At 31.2% G+C, this 20941-nt stretch overlaps 1 protein-coding gene and 1 long non-coding RNA gene across 3 annotated transcripts in view; one reads left to right on the top strand and one right to left on the bottom strand.

Annotated features, from left to right (window-relative positions):
* The window catches only part of LOC124953678 (protein sprint-like), a 149669-nt gene that overhangs the window by 80182 nt on the left and 48546 nt on the right, over positions 1-20941 (bottom strand). For both annotated transcript variants that reach the window (XM_047505420.1, XM_047505426.1), the window contains one exon: positions 11779-11852. In XM_047505420.1, the coding sequence (XP_047361376.1) occupies positions 11779-11852 (74 nt within the window). The remainder of the gene's footprint in view (positions 1-11778; positions 11853-20941) is intronic.
* On the top strand, positions 14299-19607 carry LOC124953687. The gene is made up of 3 exons (XR_007102297.1): positions 14299-14335; positions 14949-15281; positions 18802-19607. It is a non-coding gene; the product is annotated as an uncharacterized LOC124953687 (long non-coding RNA).

The raw sequence follows: 20941 nt of genomic DNA, 5'->3' as shown, positions 1-20941 counted from the left end.
CCCCTCGGCAAACATCAGACTCGTGTTAGTCGTCAGAAATCAGGGGGGATATCCGGTGGCAACAGCGGGCGAAAGCAACCCTTGGGATTCACCATAGCTTCACCCGTCCTCCCTCCTTCTCTTTGCCTACATATATGTATATATATATATATATATTTCCCGATAACTCGATCATCTTTCTGTCTCTCTCTCTCTCTCTCTCTCTCTCTCTCTCTCTCTCTCTCTCTCCCCCTCTCTCGAGACCTTGTTCGATCTCATTCGATTCCCAGTAGTCTTTCTTCAAAGACCATTTCGTTTCTGAAGAGATCGACAATACTTCGTGAAAATATAAAAGATCGTAGACAGAAAGAAAGGATTCGTGAATAAGATTCGATCGCGATCAAGATAGACAATTCCGACAAAATCCTTCTAGCTCACCATTCTACAATATTTGACATCTGCAAAAGTAGATAACATGTTTAAAATAATATAAATAATAATTATAAAAAAGATTTCCTTATTGGAAAAACATCATAATCGAAACTAATTCTATCCGTTGATTAGAGAGAAAGAAGAGTCTTTATAACCTTATTAATTTTCTAATCATCATTTTATAATATATAACTTTCAAACCTTACAAGTATTTATATTTCATATAAGCTATCTACTAACTACTTAAACTTTTTTATACAAATCAACATCACATTTATTATCTTATAATAAATTCATTTGAAATAGAATGTATAAACAGAAATAAATAGCAATTGCTTAATCAACAAATATTATTTGAATTTTATACAATGAGTTTACAAGAAATTTTCTCATAAGTTACATTCGTTATCGATATTAAAAGATTACATACGTTTTAGGTATTGAAAAATTGACGTATTTTGGAAATTTTTGTTTTAGGTTGGAAATAAAATAACTTGAAGAACTAATAATTTCATGTTGTTCTTTGATGTTTTACTTATATGGAAAAAAAAAAAAAAAAAAATTTTTCCGTCCAATTTCTTTACATATAGGATGTGTAATTTATAGTCTCGTCAACCATTGCACGAAAATCCACATAACATCTTGTAGAAACACAAAATTATTATCAAGGACTATCGGTTCATATTTTTCTTTTAATTTTAATTTTTAATATTTTCCAATAAGTTCAAAAAGTTTAAATTTTAAATGAATAATTGACATAAAAATGATCTAATTTTTTTATTTTTCACAAATTAGGTATCCTTAGGTATAACATTATTTTGTAAAATTGTTAAGTAATATTATATCTATAAGTACAGGAATTTTAATAATTTTTTTATGTTTCTAGGAAATTAGGATGCTGCTTATGGTGCCTGGATTTTCATGAGAAGTTTGACGTGGCTAGAAATTATAGAGAAATTGGACATATCACCAAATTGGACATATACAAATAAAACATTAAGCAACAATGTGGAATTATTTCCTCAATTTATTTTACTCCCTTTTTGAAAAAAAAAACAGTTCCAAAATACGTCAATTTTTCGGCACCGAGAAAGTATATAATCCTTTAAAAATCTACTTGAGAGTGAAACTATTGCGAGTTGTTCTCGTGAGTATTTTTTTTTAGTAAATAACTGTGTTTAAGAGTTAACTATGTATGTATCTGAAAGCATGATTCAATTATCTGAGAGCGATAGCATTATTGTATGCTCTCGAATATAAAGAAAGGAATTTTATTATCGAAGAACTTTCTCAAAAATATAAACCAGTTTCTTATTTTGAAAAACCTTCTCAGCAAAACAATAACATCAAGAATATAATGAAAAAAAGAAGAGACGTTTGAATTACGTAATAATTATGTACAAAATGAATTCGATAATTGTCATACGTTCATAAATAAAAAAAACTTAATATTATATCCTTATTAGAAATTGTTTCTATTATAAATTCAATTTATATCGCATTCATGAATACAAAATTATTGGCTTCTGTCGAAATTGTTGGCCATTTTCAATATTAAGTTCAATGTCAAGTCCTTCATAAAGTTCGAACATGCATTTAATTTTTATCTACGCTGAATCCATAGTTTTTCTCAGTAAATGCGATTTCTGCGTTGCTTTTTATTTTTCCTTTCTTTTTATTTATTTTTATTTCCTTTTTTTTTTTTTTTTTTTTTTTAATACTGTACGCACAAAATTTTTTCCGCCTTGATAGTCATTTTATCTCATTACACGTGGTCGAACTCGTTTCATCGTAGAACGAAAGAACATAGGACGTTATCTCATCGCTTATCCATAAACAAACAACAGAACAAACATAAACGAGCATAGACGAATCTCCAATGGACACAATTCTGAGAGTTTTATCTGATAATAAATTCTCAGGGAATATACTAGTGGCTATCCAAGAATAAAATTTCTCGAAGTAGCTCTCAATTGAAATATAAAATTTAAGAGCATGTACTCTTGAGAGCAATTATCGCTAAAAACTTTCAAGTGGATGACTGCCTTTACACAGTACTATATATACATGTATGATATATAAGTTTTATGCAAGCAGAAGAAATAATTTTTATTTCTGTTATGCTCAAAACTTTTTATATTACTTAAACCATGACTCTGAATCATGGATCATCTGACTGACCTGACAATTTCTTTTTTTCTTCTTTTTTTGCTGTTTTTACAAAAATCTAGAAATATTTTCTATTTTTATCTTGATACTACGATTCTTCGAATATCTACTTTTACAAATATATTTTTTTTCTTTGAATATTCATTAAAATTTACAATATATCGAAACTTCAAAAAAAATATGGTCCATCACTAATATACATATATATATATATAACTATATTATAATACTATATATACTTAATATATAAGTATATATATATATATATATATATATATATATATATATATAACTACTATCATCACAAAGTATAAAAGAATAAAGATTAAAACCTTAAAGAACGAAGAAATTTCTCGCAACGAGAATTGAGGATGGTAACTATCGATTATGGAGATCGAACGCGATCGTTATCGTCCATGGAAAAGGGTCGTGAGGAGGATATGGGGGTGGGAGGAGGGGGAGGGAAATGGAGAGAGGGTATGCCAGCCGGAGGGTGTCTCCTCGCGTTTCCAATTTATGTATCGCGTCGATAACGGATGCGTTCGACCGTGGTGGCCGACAGGGATGATTATCTTAATGATTATGTAGACAACTCGTATCCCGGCGCGAAACGTTAAATTAACGATGAGAGCCAAGGGAACGACGAAGAGTGGTGGAAAGGGGAGAGAAGAGAAACCGGAGATGAAGAAAAAAAAGAAAACGGAAAAAGAGAAGAAGACGAAGACGAAGACGAAGAAAAAGAAAAGAAAAAAAAAATGAACCGATATCGAAACGGTAGCGATAAAGTAACGCATACGATATCGATCCATAATTAACCGTGCATTCGCGACGTACAACTGATAATTAAGCGCAATCGACGTGTTACATATTTGAATAAACGCTCGTCATAAGTTCTAATATTAGATTTAATATTTATAATAAGAGTATATCTTTCTTCATTCCCTTTCCATTTATTTTTTTCTTTTCTTTTTTGTAATCTTTCATCTCATTTCTTTTCTTTCTTTTTCTCCCCAATATTTCATCGTCGTTTTTAAATTTATCGTTATTTCATTATTAATTCAATTATATTAGTTTTATAGAAATAGTTTTTAGATTATGAAAGTTCATTGACCGGCTCTCTCTCGCTTTCGAAATTTCGAAGCCATCTTTAATGCATTTTTCATATGACCGAACGGGATACTTTAGACAACCAAGCTCGTTCACGTAGACAACACGAAAAATGAAATCCTCTTTTCCCTTCTCTCTCTCTCTCTCTCTCTCTCTCTCTTTGTTTTTGTCTCTCTTTTCTCGTCTCGCAAGATTTCGATTTTTCGGAGAATTTTCCATTAGATATTATTTTCACGTTAGATCGGACGTTATATCACGTTAAAAACACGTCCGTCGTATCCAACGTTAAGCGTATACTAACGTGAATTTTTCAATGTACCGTTGAACGTGAAAGCAATACAAGTGCAAGTATTATTAAAAAATGTAATAGCAGTAGTATAGCGTTAAAAAAAAACGTATAAAATAATATGTTACGAACGTTCGATTTAATCGTCACGATTAGAGAAGCTTTTACTTATACCAAGAGAAATATCTATCAGGGAATAAAAAGTATCGATAACGATTATGGAAAATAATGATTGGGATAAAAAGTATAACATAATCTAAGAATCTGACCAAAACATATTTACAATATTATACCACGTCGTTTATTAAAATTTTGGAATAGTAAGAGATGACGATGCAAGAGATACAAATAGAATAAGGTAGTAGTGGAATAAGGAAAAGAGAGGAAGAAAGAGAAAAAGGGAAATAGAAAGGAGTCGAGAGGAACGAGAAGAATGACGATATTTCAGGAAGGCGAACTTTTTAGTGAGATTACTGGCCGATAATAATTCAACCACAGGCGTTGTGGCCTGGGGACGGAATTTCATTTCAATTCTGAGCTTTCTCTCTCTCTCTCTCTCTCTCTCTCTCTCTCTCTCTCTCTCTCTCTCTCTCTCTCTTTTACTCTTTCACACGCTAGCGAACATTCGCTTTCTTTCACCCCCAGCAGGAGAGCATCGTGTTAGGGGGCTGAAAGTGACAGTGGCGTGGGACCAGAGAGAAAATCTGCTAGCGACGCAACCCCAGACACTTTTGAGTTTAGTAGAAAGTCCCGGTAACGAGCTAAGAAGTACGCCCAAACGGCAAAATATTCCTTTGTAATATATGCGCGGGAAATTCAAGAAATCGTCGTCAACGCTTATATCTTTCGACGACCCTCCTTCAAAAAAACACTCTCACGTAATAATTAATATTAGCGATAATTCGTTGAAAAAAGATATTAAAAACATTAATACGTTACAAATTTTTGGTTTAATTGGGAAAAATACGTCGCGATCGATTTTCACGTCCCTCCTTTATCACGAAGGAAATAAAGAGAGAGAGACAGAGAGAGAGAGAGAGAGAGAGAGAGAGAGAGAGAGAGAGAGAGAGAGCGAGAGCGAGCTCAATACCCAGACGCAGTATACATCGCGCGTTGTCAGCGTCGCGAATGAAATTTTCTGTTTTTTCATCCACTTGACGTGAATATCAAGCCAGGCAACGATTTTCATCTTCTCTCTCTCTCTCTCTCTCTCTCTCTCTCTCTCTCTCTCTCTCTCTCTCTTTCTCTCTCTAGTTCCCCGGAAATATTGAACATCCCTTCCTCCATCGCTTCTTCCTATCGTCTTTCACGAACGATTTAGATTATAAAATTTACGATTAACGTCGTTCCTCGATCGTAATATTTTTCTGAAAAAAAAAAAAGAGAAAAAAACGAAAAATAACTAACATTCATCCTATCTTTCTTGTTTTTCTTATGATATTTCTTCATAAAAAAAATGATTATATTGTTTCCTACTTTTATACGTAAACTTTCAAGAATCCTGTTAATTTATTGGCCAAATAGATATTGAAAAGATAAAAATGTGAGATTTTTATAACGTAGGTAATAGAAAAGTCGGCGAGATACTTTGTACTCCAAATAACGTCTCCTTTTTCTTTCTTTTCATCAATTTTAAGGGAAACCATTTTTAAAAATAAAAAGAAAAACGAAAAAAAAACAAGGAAGAGATGGATTTATCGCGCGACTCTTATGATTTAGAAAAGTTGCAAAGTTTTCCACTGGGCGAGCACAGGAGCAAAGTGGTAATAGACAGATGCTCCTTTTGATGGATTATAAAAGTTGGCGACTAGGCGTGAAACGAAATTGCAAAATGAACTAACGAGTGTCAAGTTTTTAATTAAATTTTGCATTTCGCAGACAAATCATTGTTCACAAAAGCGTATTTTCTCTATCCCGATGATATCTCTTAATAATATCCATTTATTGACTAATTATCGAGATTAATTTTAACACGAAAGTATGACTACATGTCGTGAGCAAATTTGAAATAACACGAAATTTCAAAGGTTCTATCGCATAATTAATTTATTGAAACACCATTCGGAATATATATTCTGGCTATAATCATGCAAATTATTCGGCATTATTATTTCCATAGTTCACTTTATTAATAACTTACAATAATATAGTTAATAGAGATTTTGTATTTTCTTTTCTTTAAAATAATTTTCCATTTTTTCTTAAACTTTTTACTTTAGTTTACCATGTTTTTAATGTTCTTCTCCAAATTCATCATATGCGCTTTATTTCACTACTCTTTCCAATTCTATGATGTCATATATCTAGATTCCTTATCTTTTATCATTAAAAAATTGTCAATTGAGAGCCAAACATTAAGTTGACCAATAAGAAATGACTAAATTTTTCATATTTTATATTTAAACGAAGAACATCAGTAGCATTTTTTTACTGTATGAATTTATTCTATGTAAAACTTTATCTTACTTTGTTTTATTTTTTTCATTCGAAATTATTAAATAAATTGAACACACTTTATTCATCATATTTATTCAACAATTGATTTATGAACATTATCGATAAAAAATATCGATAAAACGAAAGAATAACAAACACAATTATTACATCGCTTTCTCATAATTTAACGATATTCAAAGAATTTGTGATGAAAATAAACGTCGTTTACGAAACATCACGATCCGTCTCTTCTCGTCTTTTCTCCATCGTCATATTTAATCGTTCAGGACTCAGCTTAGAGAAAACGTTTGTACCGTTTTATAATGGTGGAAAGGGGTGAAATGGAGGAGGATGGGAGATGGGAGGAGTGAAACACGGAGAATGAAAAGGGCCGAGATCGTTCGTCTTACGAACTTCCCGTCGTTCATCATCGCGACGCGAAACAACGATCTCGTCCATCCTTCTAGAGAGAGATCTTACTCGATTTCGAGTTAGAAGAAAGAGATAGAGATAGATAGATAGGTAAAGAGAGAGAGAGAGAGAGAGAGAAAGAGAGAGAAACAAAGGACGAAGATGAAACCGAAGGACGATGCGAAACAAGCGAATCTGGTCGACGACAATATCCTACGAGTTCTCAAAATAATGATAATAAGTACGTGCTAAACTAACGTTCCTGGGGATGAAAGGACTGAATCATCTCTCAGCAAGTGCCTCGAATCGAGCTCGTAATATTATGCATAATTGCACAGGCTCGAACAGCTGTCGGTCGTTCCTGGATTCTCTTAAACAGAAATACAGGATTCATCCATCCCTTTTGTGGAAAGAAACGAGATGCTTCATTAAAATTTTTCGCATCTAAATTACCCGCATAAATGAGTTTTCCTTTTATAAAGCTAAAGAATATGTTAATGTAATATCCTTCCGTGAATTGGGATACGCAATACGATCATAATTAATACTTTTTATTATACGATCACGTAAAATATAGTTAATGATAAAAATCTTAAAATTCTCAATTTTCCTTTCGGCGATAAATACGTTTTGTTCGCATTCTAAATTTTCTCGAACCCATCGCTATCATCTGCGATTCTATAAGTCTAAACCAGCTTCGATTCTCCATTGAAATTCTACAGGAATTACAGGAAGACGTCGTCAATCTTCTCAGGGTGAATGCAACACGCCCAGGATGTTAAATCTTAAAGTATAACCCCTACCCCCATAGTGCTCGCTTCTCGGCGTGTTTGTGTCAGCCTATATAATATATGTAACACGCGCATATAACGAGAGGGTAAATGAGATCCTTCGTTGTATGACCTCTGCAACGGGTGAAGTCTTTTAAAATTGCTTAGAAATGGATATTGTTTAAATAACTTTAAATAATCAAGAAACAAAACCAATTTATTTCTATTTAGAAAATCGGTTAGGAAACGGACTATACGTGAAATTAAAACGTGAAAAACAAAGAAAAAGTTTCGCATGAAAGGAGCTCGTTAAAGTCGCCTAAAAAGGGATGAGAAAGTTATTACAACTAATCGAAATTAGCTTCCATCGTAAAATATTTTTTATCGAAGACGAAGCTATACTTTAAGGAAAGATCTCCATAAAGAGGACACCCGTTATATAATGCAACCCATCATATAGCACAACGAATATCCTAGGTAAAGTCCGCCATAGATCATCGACGGAAGCCATGCCTAGCCTTCCTTGCGGCATAGAAATTATTCCAGTTCCACGAGCGAACGCTTATGACGTAAAAGAAGACGGTAAGATTTTCGTCATAAATAAAACGAAAATTAACGATGTAACCTTGATCTTTCTAAACAAAGGATAGACGTTCGAGAATAAATTTTTCTAAGCAATAATTTTCTTATCTCATAAGAAGAGATAGATCTCGTTATACGATTGAATAAAATGTATTGCGTTAGATCAAAGCTTCGATTTTAATTCAAATCAATTTAAAATCAATTTGAATATCTTTTGATAACTATACGATATCATAAAGCCTTAAAATATTATTATTAACGGATAAAATATTATTATTAATATTATTATTATTATTATTATTATTATTATTATTATTATTAAAATATTATTATTATTATTAACGGAGTTACAACTTGATAAATACATTGTACTGATAAATACATTTATTATCTTAATTAGTTTATTAGAAGAAGTATTTAGTGTACGTTAGAAATTAATGGACCTAATTGGAAGGTTCATTGTAAGGTGTCACGTAGGTAAATCAGGTTTGGATCGATCTATATATAGTAAAGCGGTCAGCACGTTGCTGACCAACGACGTAGCTGGTAAACAAAACTAGTGAACTGGTGAGGGAGCTGACGAGGAGTGTAAACGACGAGGACATATGTACATGTGTTGAACGTGTCGAATGGTAGGAGACGATGCATCTCGATAGTAAATCTTCATCCATGTTTATAAGTACGAAAGAAAACTGACAGACTAGGAAGCCTCTCGAGCGTTGACCTACATTAGTTCTTGTCTTCCTAATTCAACTTTGTAAATGCTGATACTCATTAAAAAGTTTCGATGATTGAGATCGATTTTTGCAAAAAATCATAGAAAAAGTATGTCTGTTCGAATTAAATACATACATATATTATAATAATACATACATATATATATATATATATATATATTACAAAGGTATAAAGAAATTAACTTGTTAAAATTAACTCGATGAAAAATTTTCATTGAAGGTGAAACTAATAACATCAAGTGAATACAAAATTTCGACTAATTTCTGATAATCTTAAGTACGTTATTAGCATAATGAAAAAGTTAATAATAAAGTTTAAGCTTGTTGTTCTGCATCTTGTTCGCATAGAAACACGACAGTAGAGTTAAATAGGTAAGTATAAGTATAAAATTATTAAGAATAATTGCGATGGCAAAATGTGACCAGCAGACCGTATCGTCCGAGATATAATTAATGAGTATATCTCGGCGATATTGCGTGTAAATTCTCTCGACGTTCTTCTCTAGAATTTAATGACTTGGTATCCCCTTTATATAAAGCTTTGCAAATGTCGCGAGATCTTCCTGAATTATTATCTCGAATATGCTTCACCGTTTCCCGTGCAAAGGTAATTAAGCTAAAGTAATTTGTTCGCGATACGTTCTCCTAGCACTAATTACCGACAGAATTCGACGACGAAAATGTACCGGTTCGCTAACAATTGAAGTGATACATCTTCCTGCTCTCGTTTCCGTGTATACTTTCTCCTCTTACGATATTGTAACGTTCCGTAGAATAATGATTATTTTCGAAGAAGATCCTATCGAATAGTCAAACGTAAGACGTATGGGAAATAACCTGAAAATGTATAAACGAGGATCTTAAGTAATTTTCAAATTATATATAATTACAAGTTTCAAACTGTTTATATACATACATGTAGTAAATAATAATTAACGTGTTAATTACAAAACGAAGAGAGTAACATGTTTCAAAGAAATCGATTGATAACTTATATATATACAGATTCTCTGTGTCATAACTTCATAAGACTAGTACGTACATATATATCTACATAATACACGGCTTATAGATATTGACGTTTTATATCACTAAGTCGATCAACGATATCGGCATCGTAAAACACATTTGCGTCAATCTTAAAAAAACGAGTAACATGATCAATCAATGGATCTATAAGTATAAGCAATAAATTGTTCGATGAATGTCCGTTTGTTCGATTGCTATCTCGTAAAATTCTCTTAGATATCATTCAGAAGAATGAGTTGTAATAAACGTAATTTTAACCCTAGTTGCGCACCTGAAGTGTAGTGACACTCCAGACCAACTTTGAGCTCAATTTAAAACAAGTAAATGTTTGTAAATAAGACTTGTGCCACCATTTATCTGTAATTGAGATATATATCTTTACATACCAACTATCATAATAGTCCGCGTTATGTCAATCGCTGAATTATGATCGAGTAAAGTAGAAGTTTATAAAATCTTAGGTGTACCACACCCCGTATGCACAGAAAGTAGTTTTTGCATTAATTTTTGTTTCTTTATTATTGAAAATTTTTACTCCATTCATGCTCTAAATAATATGATCCTATATACAAGAGTGGTATAAATTATTTTCTAATCTTATGTCTCGTTCATACTTAAAATTAAATGCAATCAATGAGAATGGCAAACCAGCTATTATACAGTACTATAATGAAAATAAAGGAGTTGACTTTTTTGATCAGTTATGTCATTTATTTACTGTTAATAAAAAACCTAATAGTTGGCCTATAAAAATTCTTTTCGCGATGTTGAATATGATTGCTATAAATGTTAGAATATTATTGAAATGTAAAAATTTTGGTAGAAATCTTACAATCTCTCCTCAATCTTGTCTGAAAAAACTCTATATCTTTAGAATTATTTACTAATGCATTTTAATATGTTATTCCTTCGAAATGATTTAAAATTAAGAATTAAGAGTATATTCGGACTTGATATTGAATAAGATGCAAATGAATTTTTTAAAGTTAATATATAAAAAGCAATGCCGATTTGTCCACGTTCGAAAAACAAGAAAACTAAAATTGAATGTCTCTCTGATAGATGCCTAATTTGCGATAAGCACCGCGTTGGCTTATGCATTTAGCGCATCGGCTAATAAATATTTAATTATATTTTTATTATATTTTTGTATTTTTATAGCTCTTTATAGAGATAAGAATTTGTACTTATGAATATTTCAATGAAATAAATGAACAAAAAAACAGAAAATAATGAAAATTAATGAAATAATTGACTACTTTTTTCTTCTCAAAATAAACTATGTTTATATTTTAAAATAACTATACTTTTTGTAACGACCATTTCAATAGTTATTTTTTTCTAAAAGAGACTTTTCTCAAGATGATTATGTCACTAGATTATTTTCGAAATATTGAAAATTAAGAAAGATATTTGGTTTTTAACAAAAAGTCAATTTTTGCGTATTGCGTGATTCATGAATTTTTTTTATAATGGCAAAATTGGAAATGCGTTTTCAAGTCTACTGATTATTATTTCCGAAGCTTCAAAGAATATATAGAATGTTTTTGGAATCAAAATTATTTATTCTGTATAAATGACAGCTATTCAAAATGCTTGGAATGTAGCATACGTCAAGTGCACAATTAGACATTATTTTGAGACGTGTACAATTAGGGTTAATTAACTGTTAATAAAAGACGATATCATACGAAAATATTAAATTATGATCTTTCGATCTTTCATCTCGAAATATGAGATATAGAGAATAGACTCGAAATCCTGTCGATCTATTCTTTCGAATCCTCGTCTCACAGTTGACCTCGAGAAGAAGCATCAGAAAAAGAAGAGACACACTCACCGTTCGTAGGAATCCGGGGTCGTGCAGAGCTCGCTCAGCATGCAGTCCAAATCGGTCGCCAGGGAATTAAGTAGCTGAAAAAGAAATAAAAGGGGTTAGGGTCAATCGTGAACTTGCTTATCTACTCTAACTCTTGTTTTACCTATCCGAGTGCCAAGAAGTCGAATCAAAAAAATACATTTGTCTCTTTAATATTTTCTTAAGATAAGTAAACGTTCGAATGTTCGGTATTTAAAACGTTATTGAAGTATATGATTAATACGAACGTTAATAAAATATATAAATTATTTTTATATTACTTTTATATTACTTTTATATACTTTACGTATATTACTTAGATATACGTAAATAAAATGTCTTGGAACACGACCATATATATCATAAGCTATCATAAGCAGTGCCTGTCTAATCATTTGGAATGAGCAACTTCCAGCGGAAATTTGCAACTTGATTGCGTAATAATTAATATTTGTGCTCATTACTACAAACAAGAGCATAATTAAGTGTGTATATATATATATTATACATATAGCTCGTATTATATATATGAGCATATGTACGATCGTTTTCTGTATTTGCTCTGCATCATGAAAGCGGTGCTCGGAAAATTAGAAGGTTTCCATCCACAGGCACTTTCATAGAGTCAATATTGAACGTGGAGAAGACATTCGATAAAATTTCGCAACGCGTTCGTTGTCGTCGATGATACGCGTGATTTCGTCTCTGTATACTTTGTATACGTGCCTGAGTGTATGAGTATACGTCCATGTGTGCGTGTTTGAGTGGGCGCGTGCATACGTGCGGCTCTTAGCCCATCGTTCGCAATAACGTCACGAAACGGAGAAAAAGGATTCTATGTATCGATTCAGGCTGGAAATTGAAAAAAGAATTCATCTCGGTTCTTTGTGATACGAAAGCCTTTTTTACAACGACCTTGCTCTCTTTTACGACAATTTTCAAACGATATTGACTTTCGCATCCACATAAGCTTTTATCTTGTTCGTAAGAAAAAAAAAAAAAAAAAAAGAAAAAAAAAAGAAAAGGAAAGAATTTTCGACATGCTATTTGCTTTTAGAAATAAGTATTATGTCAATAACGCGTAAAAAAAGAAAGATATGAGATCATAACAAAGGTGGAATTAAACCTTTAACAGGAAAAAAGAATTAAAAAAAAAAAAAAAAAAAAAGAATAAAAAGCAGATGATTACTTCGAAGGACAAACGATAAATCCTTGAATCTTCGATGCGTTAGGTGCATGTGCATTATACAGTTTGCTTTACGATTCCCTCCGTCGGTAGCAACCGCAATCTGTCAAGTGTATTAAGCAGACACGTCGATTTAACGCTGGATCAGTGTCGGCCAATTGATTAATGCTACCGGGTGGGACGGAAGACATGGTGAAACATAGGTATAGTGAATGAACAACGTTAAACGATGCGTTCATATTGCAATGTTTGCAGTCACTAAAATTATATTGCGATTTTCTATCATTGTGATTTATTAATGATAAACTTAATACGATATATTATCATTACGTAATTAATTTAATATTTTTAAGATCGATATGTTTTATAAATTATTTTTTTTTTTATTATTTACATTATAATTTATTTTTTTATTACATTTCCGGGATTGATATTTTTTATAAATTATTTGTTATAACTCCGTCTTAAATAGATATATAAAATCTAGATAAAATAATAAAGTATTGTATTATAGTATTATCGTAATTTATGCTTTATAAATGAAAGAAAAAAGAGAGTGAGATAAATACACGATATAATTGATGCTATATACTAGATAATGTTGTAACAACATGTCTTGATTATACGACTATTATAACTCCAAGGACGGCCGGACTCTAATTAACCTACGCTCTGATTGTGAGTCTTTTCAAAAACAAATCCATATAATCTGAATTAAACTATCAGTAAACCGATCAATATACTCAATGGACATACATATTGTTTCGAAAGAAAATTTTACTCTTTTATAGTGTTTTTACTATAATATTATACAACAAATTCTGTAACTCATTTATTAAATTTCCATGTAAAAATTTTCTTTAATGATAATAATAAAAATTAATGCGAAAAAAAATCCTTTCTCTCCCCATCCTCTTTCTTTCTCCTTCGTAAAATAATAATCGGAAAGATTTATTCGTGCACTCGTGAAAGCAATAATGTATTTTCAAATACAATTTAAATAAAATCATGAATGTAATTTCTATGTCGTCGCAGCTTACACCATAACTAAACGCGATTTCGAAGGGTGATCGTTGAAAATATAATTGCAATTCTCTCTCTTAGTTTCAAAGAAGGCTCTCGATATTTAAGGATAAGCCTGGGAAGCTGTCAATACGAAGTATCCTTCTACATAGGTTGACAGCTAAGATTACTTGAATTCTCTTGATCGACCAAAGTACAAGGGCTTCTTTGCTATAAAATTGTCTTAGTCCAACGGAATTCGATCGGACGCTTTTTATAGACACGCTTTTGACGTCCATTATTATCTCTCGATCGATTAATGTCGCATCACGTGGAAATGATGAAGAAAAAGTAAAAATAATTTTCATTTTCAAAATATTTTTATAACAAATTTTTTTATTCTTCTAATAAATAAATTTTAATAACAAGATATTAATATTAATATATTAATATTGTATTATATATGTATACATATATATTATATTATATATATATATATTTATATATATATAACAAATTTTTTTATTCTTCTAATAAATAAATTTTAATAACAAGATATTAATATTAATATATTAATGTTGTATTATATATGTATACATATATATTATATTATATATATATATATATTTATATATATATGTATATATATATATATGTATATATACATATTATATTATATTATATGTATTATATATATATATTTGTATATATGTGTATATATATATATATATATATATACATATTATATTATATATATTATATATTTGACATTTACACAGAACGTATTAAATTTTTCAATAAAATACGATGCAATCTCAACGGGAAAATTAAAAATGTGCTTCACAGTGACTACTATTCATAAATCATTTGACGTGTAGCATAAAATGAAAATATATACTATATTCGGGAATATCGACATCTAGTCAAACTTACGTGAAAATAAAAAACTGTCTCTCTTTTTCAGGTTTAAACGAAAATTCAACGTTCGTCGAGACTCACGTATCCATGTATGCACATTGTACATACGCGAGAATTACGTGAACGTATTATTCGCGTAGCGTCGCATACAGATGAATATTTACGCTCGAGTATGGGTGCACTTTGTAGTCAATGTGAGTAATGCGAGCCAACCAAGCATACCACCCCATATAACGGCACAAGCCGGTGAGATATTCCGCCTGTCGAACCTTCGCTCGAAAACCCAATAGGGATCGATAGATTCGTGAAAGCGACGGTAAAGGCAACGTGAATTCGCAACAGAGAAACCCTTTTGCGATCCGAATATATCTCTAAAAAGGTAAAAGAATCCATAGAAATTATACTAGTTCGACGATCTACAGTACTCCAGTATTAGGAAAAAAAAACTGTTTAATGATTTCTATTTCTATTTGTGTGTACATTCTATAAAATGACAAAATAAAAGAATTAAATATTTAATCCGAAGAAACAAACACAGTCATCGATTATTTAAAAAAAAAAAAAAAAATTAAAGGTTAAATTCTTAATTAAAATAAGAAACAATAATCTCGAATACCTTGTTCAATTTCAACGCAAAGGTCAATTGTCTAAAAGTGGAAAGGTTAAAAAACTCGAGATAAAAAATAACAAAAACAACAACAACAAAAATTCCCTCGAAAATAAAATGAATTGCAAGAGGTGGAGAGTGTATCCGTAATATGAAAAAGTTGAAGTAACAAAATTTATGGGTAGAAACTCTGATAAAACAAAGTTCGCGCATTGTTTTCTAACAAGTCCTCGACTCGTTTTCATTCTCAGATTATTAAATGGCGCACGTAAAAAGCAATATCGGAAGAGATTTTCGAAGGAACATATTACCTACTCGAGATTCAAGTTTAAGAAGAGCACTCCGAAAAACGAACCGAACTGTTAACGCAACGATGAGACGCTACTACGCGAAGAACGGTACATGCTCGAATTAAAATGGTCCTCTGAAACTCATTCTCCGAATTAAACGGATTAAATCCAATCAGCACTCCTTCTCGTTGCTAGTGCCTCTTGTTGCGTTACTCTTCATGTCGTTTGCCTCTACGTTCACCAAGTGTACACTGTGCATGCAATACCATCGTCAACGGTGACACGTTCAATTCGTACTTGCTTTTGTTTAATCGAATTTGTCTGTCTGTCTGTCTGCCTGTCTGTCTGCCTGTCTCTCTCTCTCTCTCTCTCTCTCTCTCTCTCTCTCTCATTTTCTTGTTTGAGAAGAATAAACTTTGGTAGTACTATGTACTACGAACGCGTGCGTAGTATATAGAGAAATACAATGTTAGAATTAAATTGTTCCAACAACGTAGTACATAAGTATGTACTTATATAAATATGTATTATATATTTATGTATTAGATCTACCGAAAAGTTCTATCCATATACATTAGTTTAAGTAAAAGGAAATAATATATTTTTATATAATGTTCATTAATATTTAATTAATAATTATAATTTTTTATTAATATTTGATCGGTCAATAAATAATTTGCGATACTTTATATCTAAATAAAGAGAATTAATATTTTCTTATTGAAAATTCTAACGTCATTGTCTTATTGACCAGTCCAATATTAACTACTTACTTCCTCTTGTCTTAATGAAAGCTTTCGAATGCTTCCTCGATAAAATGATTCGTCCTTGAAAGATAAAAATTTATCTACAGACAGAACTTTTTGGTAGACCTTATACATAAACATCTATATGTATGTATATATAATAAAGGTGTCCTTGTCCAATCAGGACGGTTCATTTTGATTGGATTATAACAGCAACATATGTGCAACTCTTATCGAGAACGATTTCAGAATGTTCCTTTTTGCATATAAGACGTGATCTAACATAAGTCGTGAACCTCGTCGATATGTCGATCATTTCTGGGAAACTATATTAATTTCTACCTTTCACCGATATATCTCGCTTTCGCAACGCGTTTTTCCTCTTTTTTCTTTTTCTTTTTTCTTTCTTCCTGTTCCTTTACTTCAATACGATTTTAAATGTTCTATCGTGAACTCAACCAAATGTGACTTTTACTCCAGTTTACGGATAAATCTTTATACCAGGAGTCCTATTTTAAAAATGGAGGAAAATGGTTTGATAATTTATAGTATAAAGTTTCATAAAATAACGGTGAATACACTTTTTTCCGGCTGCGTTAACATAAAAGGCCTTTTCGGTTTGACATGAGAGATAGAGAGAAAGAAAGAAGAATAGTCGTATAATAGAGCCATTGAAATTTTATGCTTATGATCATCCACGATACCGTGTCTAGGCTATCTATCGAATCACCAGAGTGTGTTATATATTTAAGAACCCAAAAACTTATAAAAGAAAATATGTTCATACTTTATAACAGAAACCTACATCCAAACAAATTACCATCTCAATCTTATCATTTATATTTTATACTTTATAATATATGTCGAGCAATAGTTATTCAAAATAACGAATAAATTAAATTTATAATACTTGTTATTCATGAGTAACAAATTAATTAAATTTATTCGTCATTTTTTTATTCATTATTAAAAATTTGTAAATAAAAATAAAAAGATGATTTGTATATTACTAAGGATACAGTTAAATATAATACATAAAAATATAATAAAAATAAAGTTTATATATTTTTATTATTCAAAAGATAATAATAAAAGGAATATTGCTTAATGATGGTTCATATTATTTTGTTTATTTTTTATTTTTTTAATAAGTAACGAAATTATAAAAAAGAACGTAACGACTTGTCATTGTAGTTACAAATATATATATATATATATTATAAGCTCTATATATATATTATAAGCTGTACGATACAGTCATCAGGGCCGTAACACGAGAACCCAAAGTGGCATTTTCGTATTCTAGGTTAAAACCACATCTCGTTGTGAATGTTTTACGTATGTAAGGAAGATATATGTATATGTACAATATATATATATATATATATATATATATATATATATATATATATATATATATTGAATGTACAAGGGCGTTCCCTTTCTTCCTTTTCCCTTCGTTTTCCTTCCATTCACACAAAAGACCCTTCGAATTCGACTCTAGGGACACGCCGACCTTCCTGTACGCACGTTATATTCAATTCATTCTGCATACGAGGACAAGAATCCTAATTAATACTGGACGTTGTCTTCTTTCGTACGTTAAAAAAAAAACAAGAAAAAGAGGGGGAAAGAGAGAAAGAGAATTTGAATGATTAAAAATTTAAAAAACCTTACAAGGGTAGAATGTTCAATGCGGATGAATACATAAGTGAAAAGGTATCGAAAGTTACCAACTTTCGATAATTCGATTTTAAATGTATATCTTTTAATATGACAAAAAGAAATAATACAACTATAAAAGAGAATAAAGAAAAACTCATTTAATTTTATATCGTTTTAAATTAATAAAAATTAATGTGATATAAAGTTTGTATGGTTTAATAATAGAACTAGTATAAAGTGAAACAGAAACGATTGAATGATTAGAAAATTTGCGATACTAGAGCCGAGTAATATTATTGATTCTCTCTCTCTCTCTCTCTCTCTCTCTCTCTCTCTCTTCCTCTCTCCCTCTCTTCCCCTATCTATCTATCTGTCTATCCATCTATCTATCTAGCTATCTAGCTATCTAGCTATCTAGCTATCTATCTATCTCTCTCTCTCTCTCTCTCTCTCTCTCTCTCTCTCTCTCTCTCTCTCTTTGCTAGCCATTCGATAACCAATGGTAGATACAATAGAATAAACAAGTTTCCACGAACGCAATTGGTTAGTTAGGAGTAACATTTTGAAGTTCGATGTTCCTGTCTTTCCTAGATGTGAAACAGCTACGATTAGGAGGTAGAATGGGTGGACAATTAAACGAGCTCCGAGCAATGGTGGCTCGTTATCGTAATGGACGATGCATCGTGCACATAATGTGAACTCACACACGGACAGAGACACTTGTACTCACACTGCTCTTATCAGATACACACCTCGATGATACACCTACGTTGACAGATGAAGTTTGTATGTGTATGTTACTGAGGAGACGAAGAGAGGAAGGAAGGGAGAGAGAGGGAGGGAACAAACAGACGTCGAACGCATCTAGTTAGCGACATGTGCCTATCTACGACAAAGGTTGCCTGTTCATTGTCGTGAAAATGCATTTAACCTGTCCGCAAAGGTATTCACGAAATAGATCCTTTTATTGATCTCAGTAAAATGAAATTTGTAGAGAAAAATAAAGAATATAATAATCATATTACATAAAATAACTTCTTAAAGTAAAATCAATATGACAATAATAAATTAATAAGAACTTTAACGATGAGATATTTAATATTAATAAAAAAGATATATGTATATATATTAGGTCAATCCAAAAGTTCGTGCGCATTAGTAGCATGTATAGGATTCGCGAAATGCGCACGAACTTTTGGACTGACCTGATAAATAAAAAATGTTAACAATATTGCTTTTTGGACCATTGTATAAATAGTGGTATTTCATAATTGTAATCACTTTGATATTTCTATAAATATTATTGATTCGATTTATGAATGACGTGATGTTTTTTATTGTAATATGAACACCTTACTCACAACTGTTTTTATTTAATAAATGGATCTAATAATATTAAGGAGAAAGTCTAAGAAAAAGAAGAAAAGAACAACGGGAAGACAGACAAAAGTTTCCTTTCCTTTTTTTTTTTTTTTTTTATTCTTATTTATAAGAAGACAAAGTACGTGAATACTACGGTTATTATCCTCTATGAAGTGCACCTGCGCGTCGAAAGTATCGAAGCAACCGTTTTCCCTATACATCACATTTCTCTATATATGTATACATATATATGTATATGCATATATTATATACATATGTATATACGTTCTATACTAGTGTATGTATGTGCTGGAAGCGACAGCTGCACTGAATCGAATACGTTACGTGTCCTTCGTGTACATCATGTGTGTATGTACACATACCCATGTGTACATATGTATATATGCATATGTACACATATGCGATTAAATATACACATATATATATATATATATATATATATATACATATATACATATATATACAGGATGTGCATGACAGTAAGGACGAGGACAGGTGAAGGATAGGAATACAAATAAACGTACTTAAACACGAATCGATCTTAATGTGAAATCCTTTTGATTGATTTTATAAGAGAAACATCAAAAGACTTTTTTCCTCATTTCCAAATATAATTAATTCAAATAAACCGAGCTCTTTATATAATTGATCAAATTGCATTGAGAAGAAATATAAATGAGAAAATTTTTCACATTTACGCGATATGACACAGTTTAAAAAAAAAAAAAAAATCGACGCCACGATCTCACTTAGTGCAACGAGGATGGAATGTATTATGTAACTCGAGACGAGACTCTTGGTCGATTAAAGATCGTCGAGAAGCTACGATTCATCGTAACGATAATTGACACCGGTGTAATGTCAGGAAGCTCGTAGTTACATAACTACGACTTCGATGATCCTGTTAAATAAAAGGATAATAGTTTTATTTAAATGGTTATTTAAAAAAAAAAAAAAAAAAAAAGAAAAGAAAAAAGGAAAGAACAAAAAAGAAAAATTACAGTATCGAAAAAGATTTGACATTCATTAACGATTTTCTTCGAACGATGATAACGATGACCATGCGTAAGTATGTGCTATATCTACTGTACATAACGTACACACATATTAAAAATGATAAAAAGAATTCCAAGAAAAATGCGTGATGATTCTTCTCTTTGCATAAATATTAATACACACTACGTTGTCTATCCGACATAAGTTCTGAGAAAAATCAACATAAACGCCACGATCCGACGACACGCGTCGTGGAAAGGGGTTTCGGGTACATATCATTAATTACTATGCACGAACCGTAAAAAAGAAGAAAGGACGCGAACGAGGATGAGACCTGTCCAAATGAGCTACG

Source organism: Vespa velutina, chromosome 13, assembly GCF_912470025.1.
Source record: "Vespa velutina chromosome 13, iVesVel2.1, whole genome shotgun sequence".
NCBI classification, from domain to species: Eukaryota; Metazoa; Arthropoda; class Insecta; order Hymenoptera; family Vespidae; genus Vespa; species Vespa velutina.
Note: the sequence above shows the minus strand (reverse complement) of the source record. Positions and strands in the feature narration are given on the sequence as shown.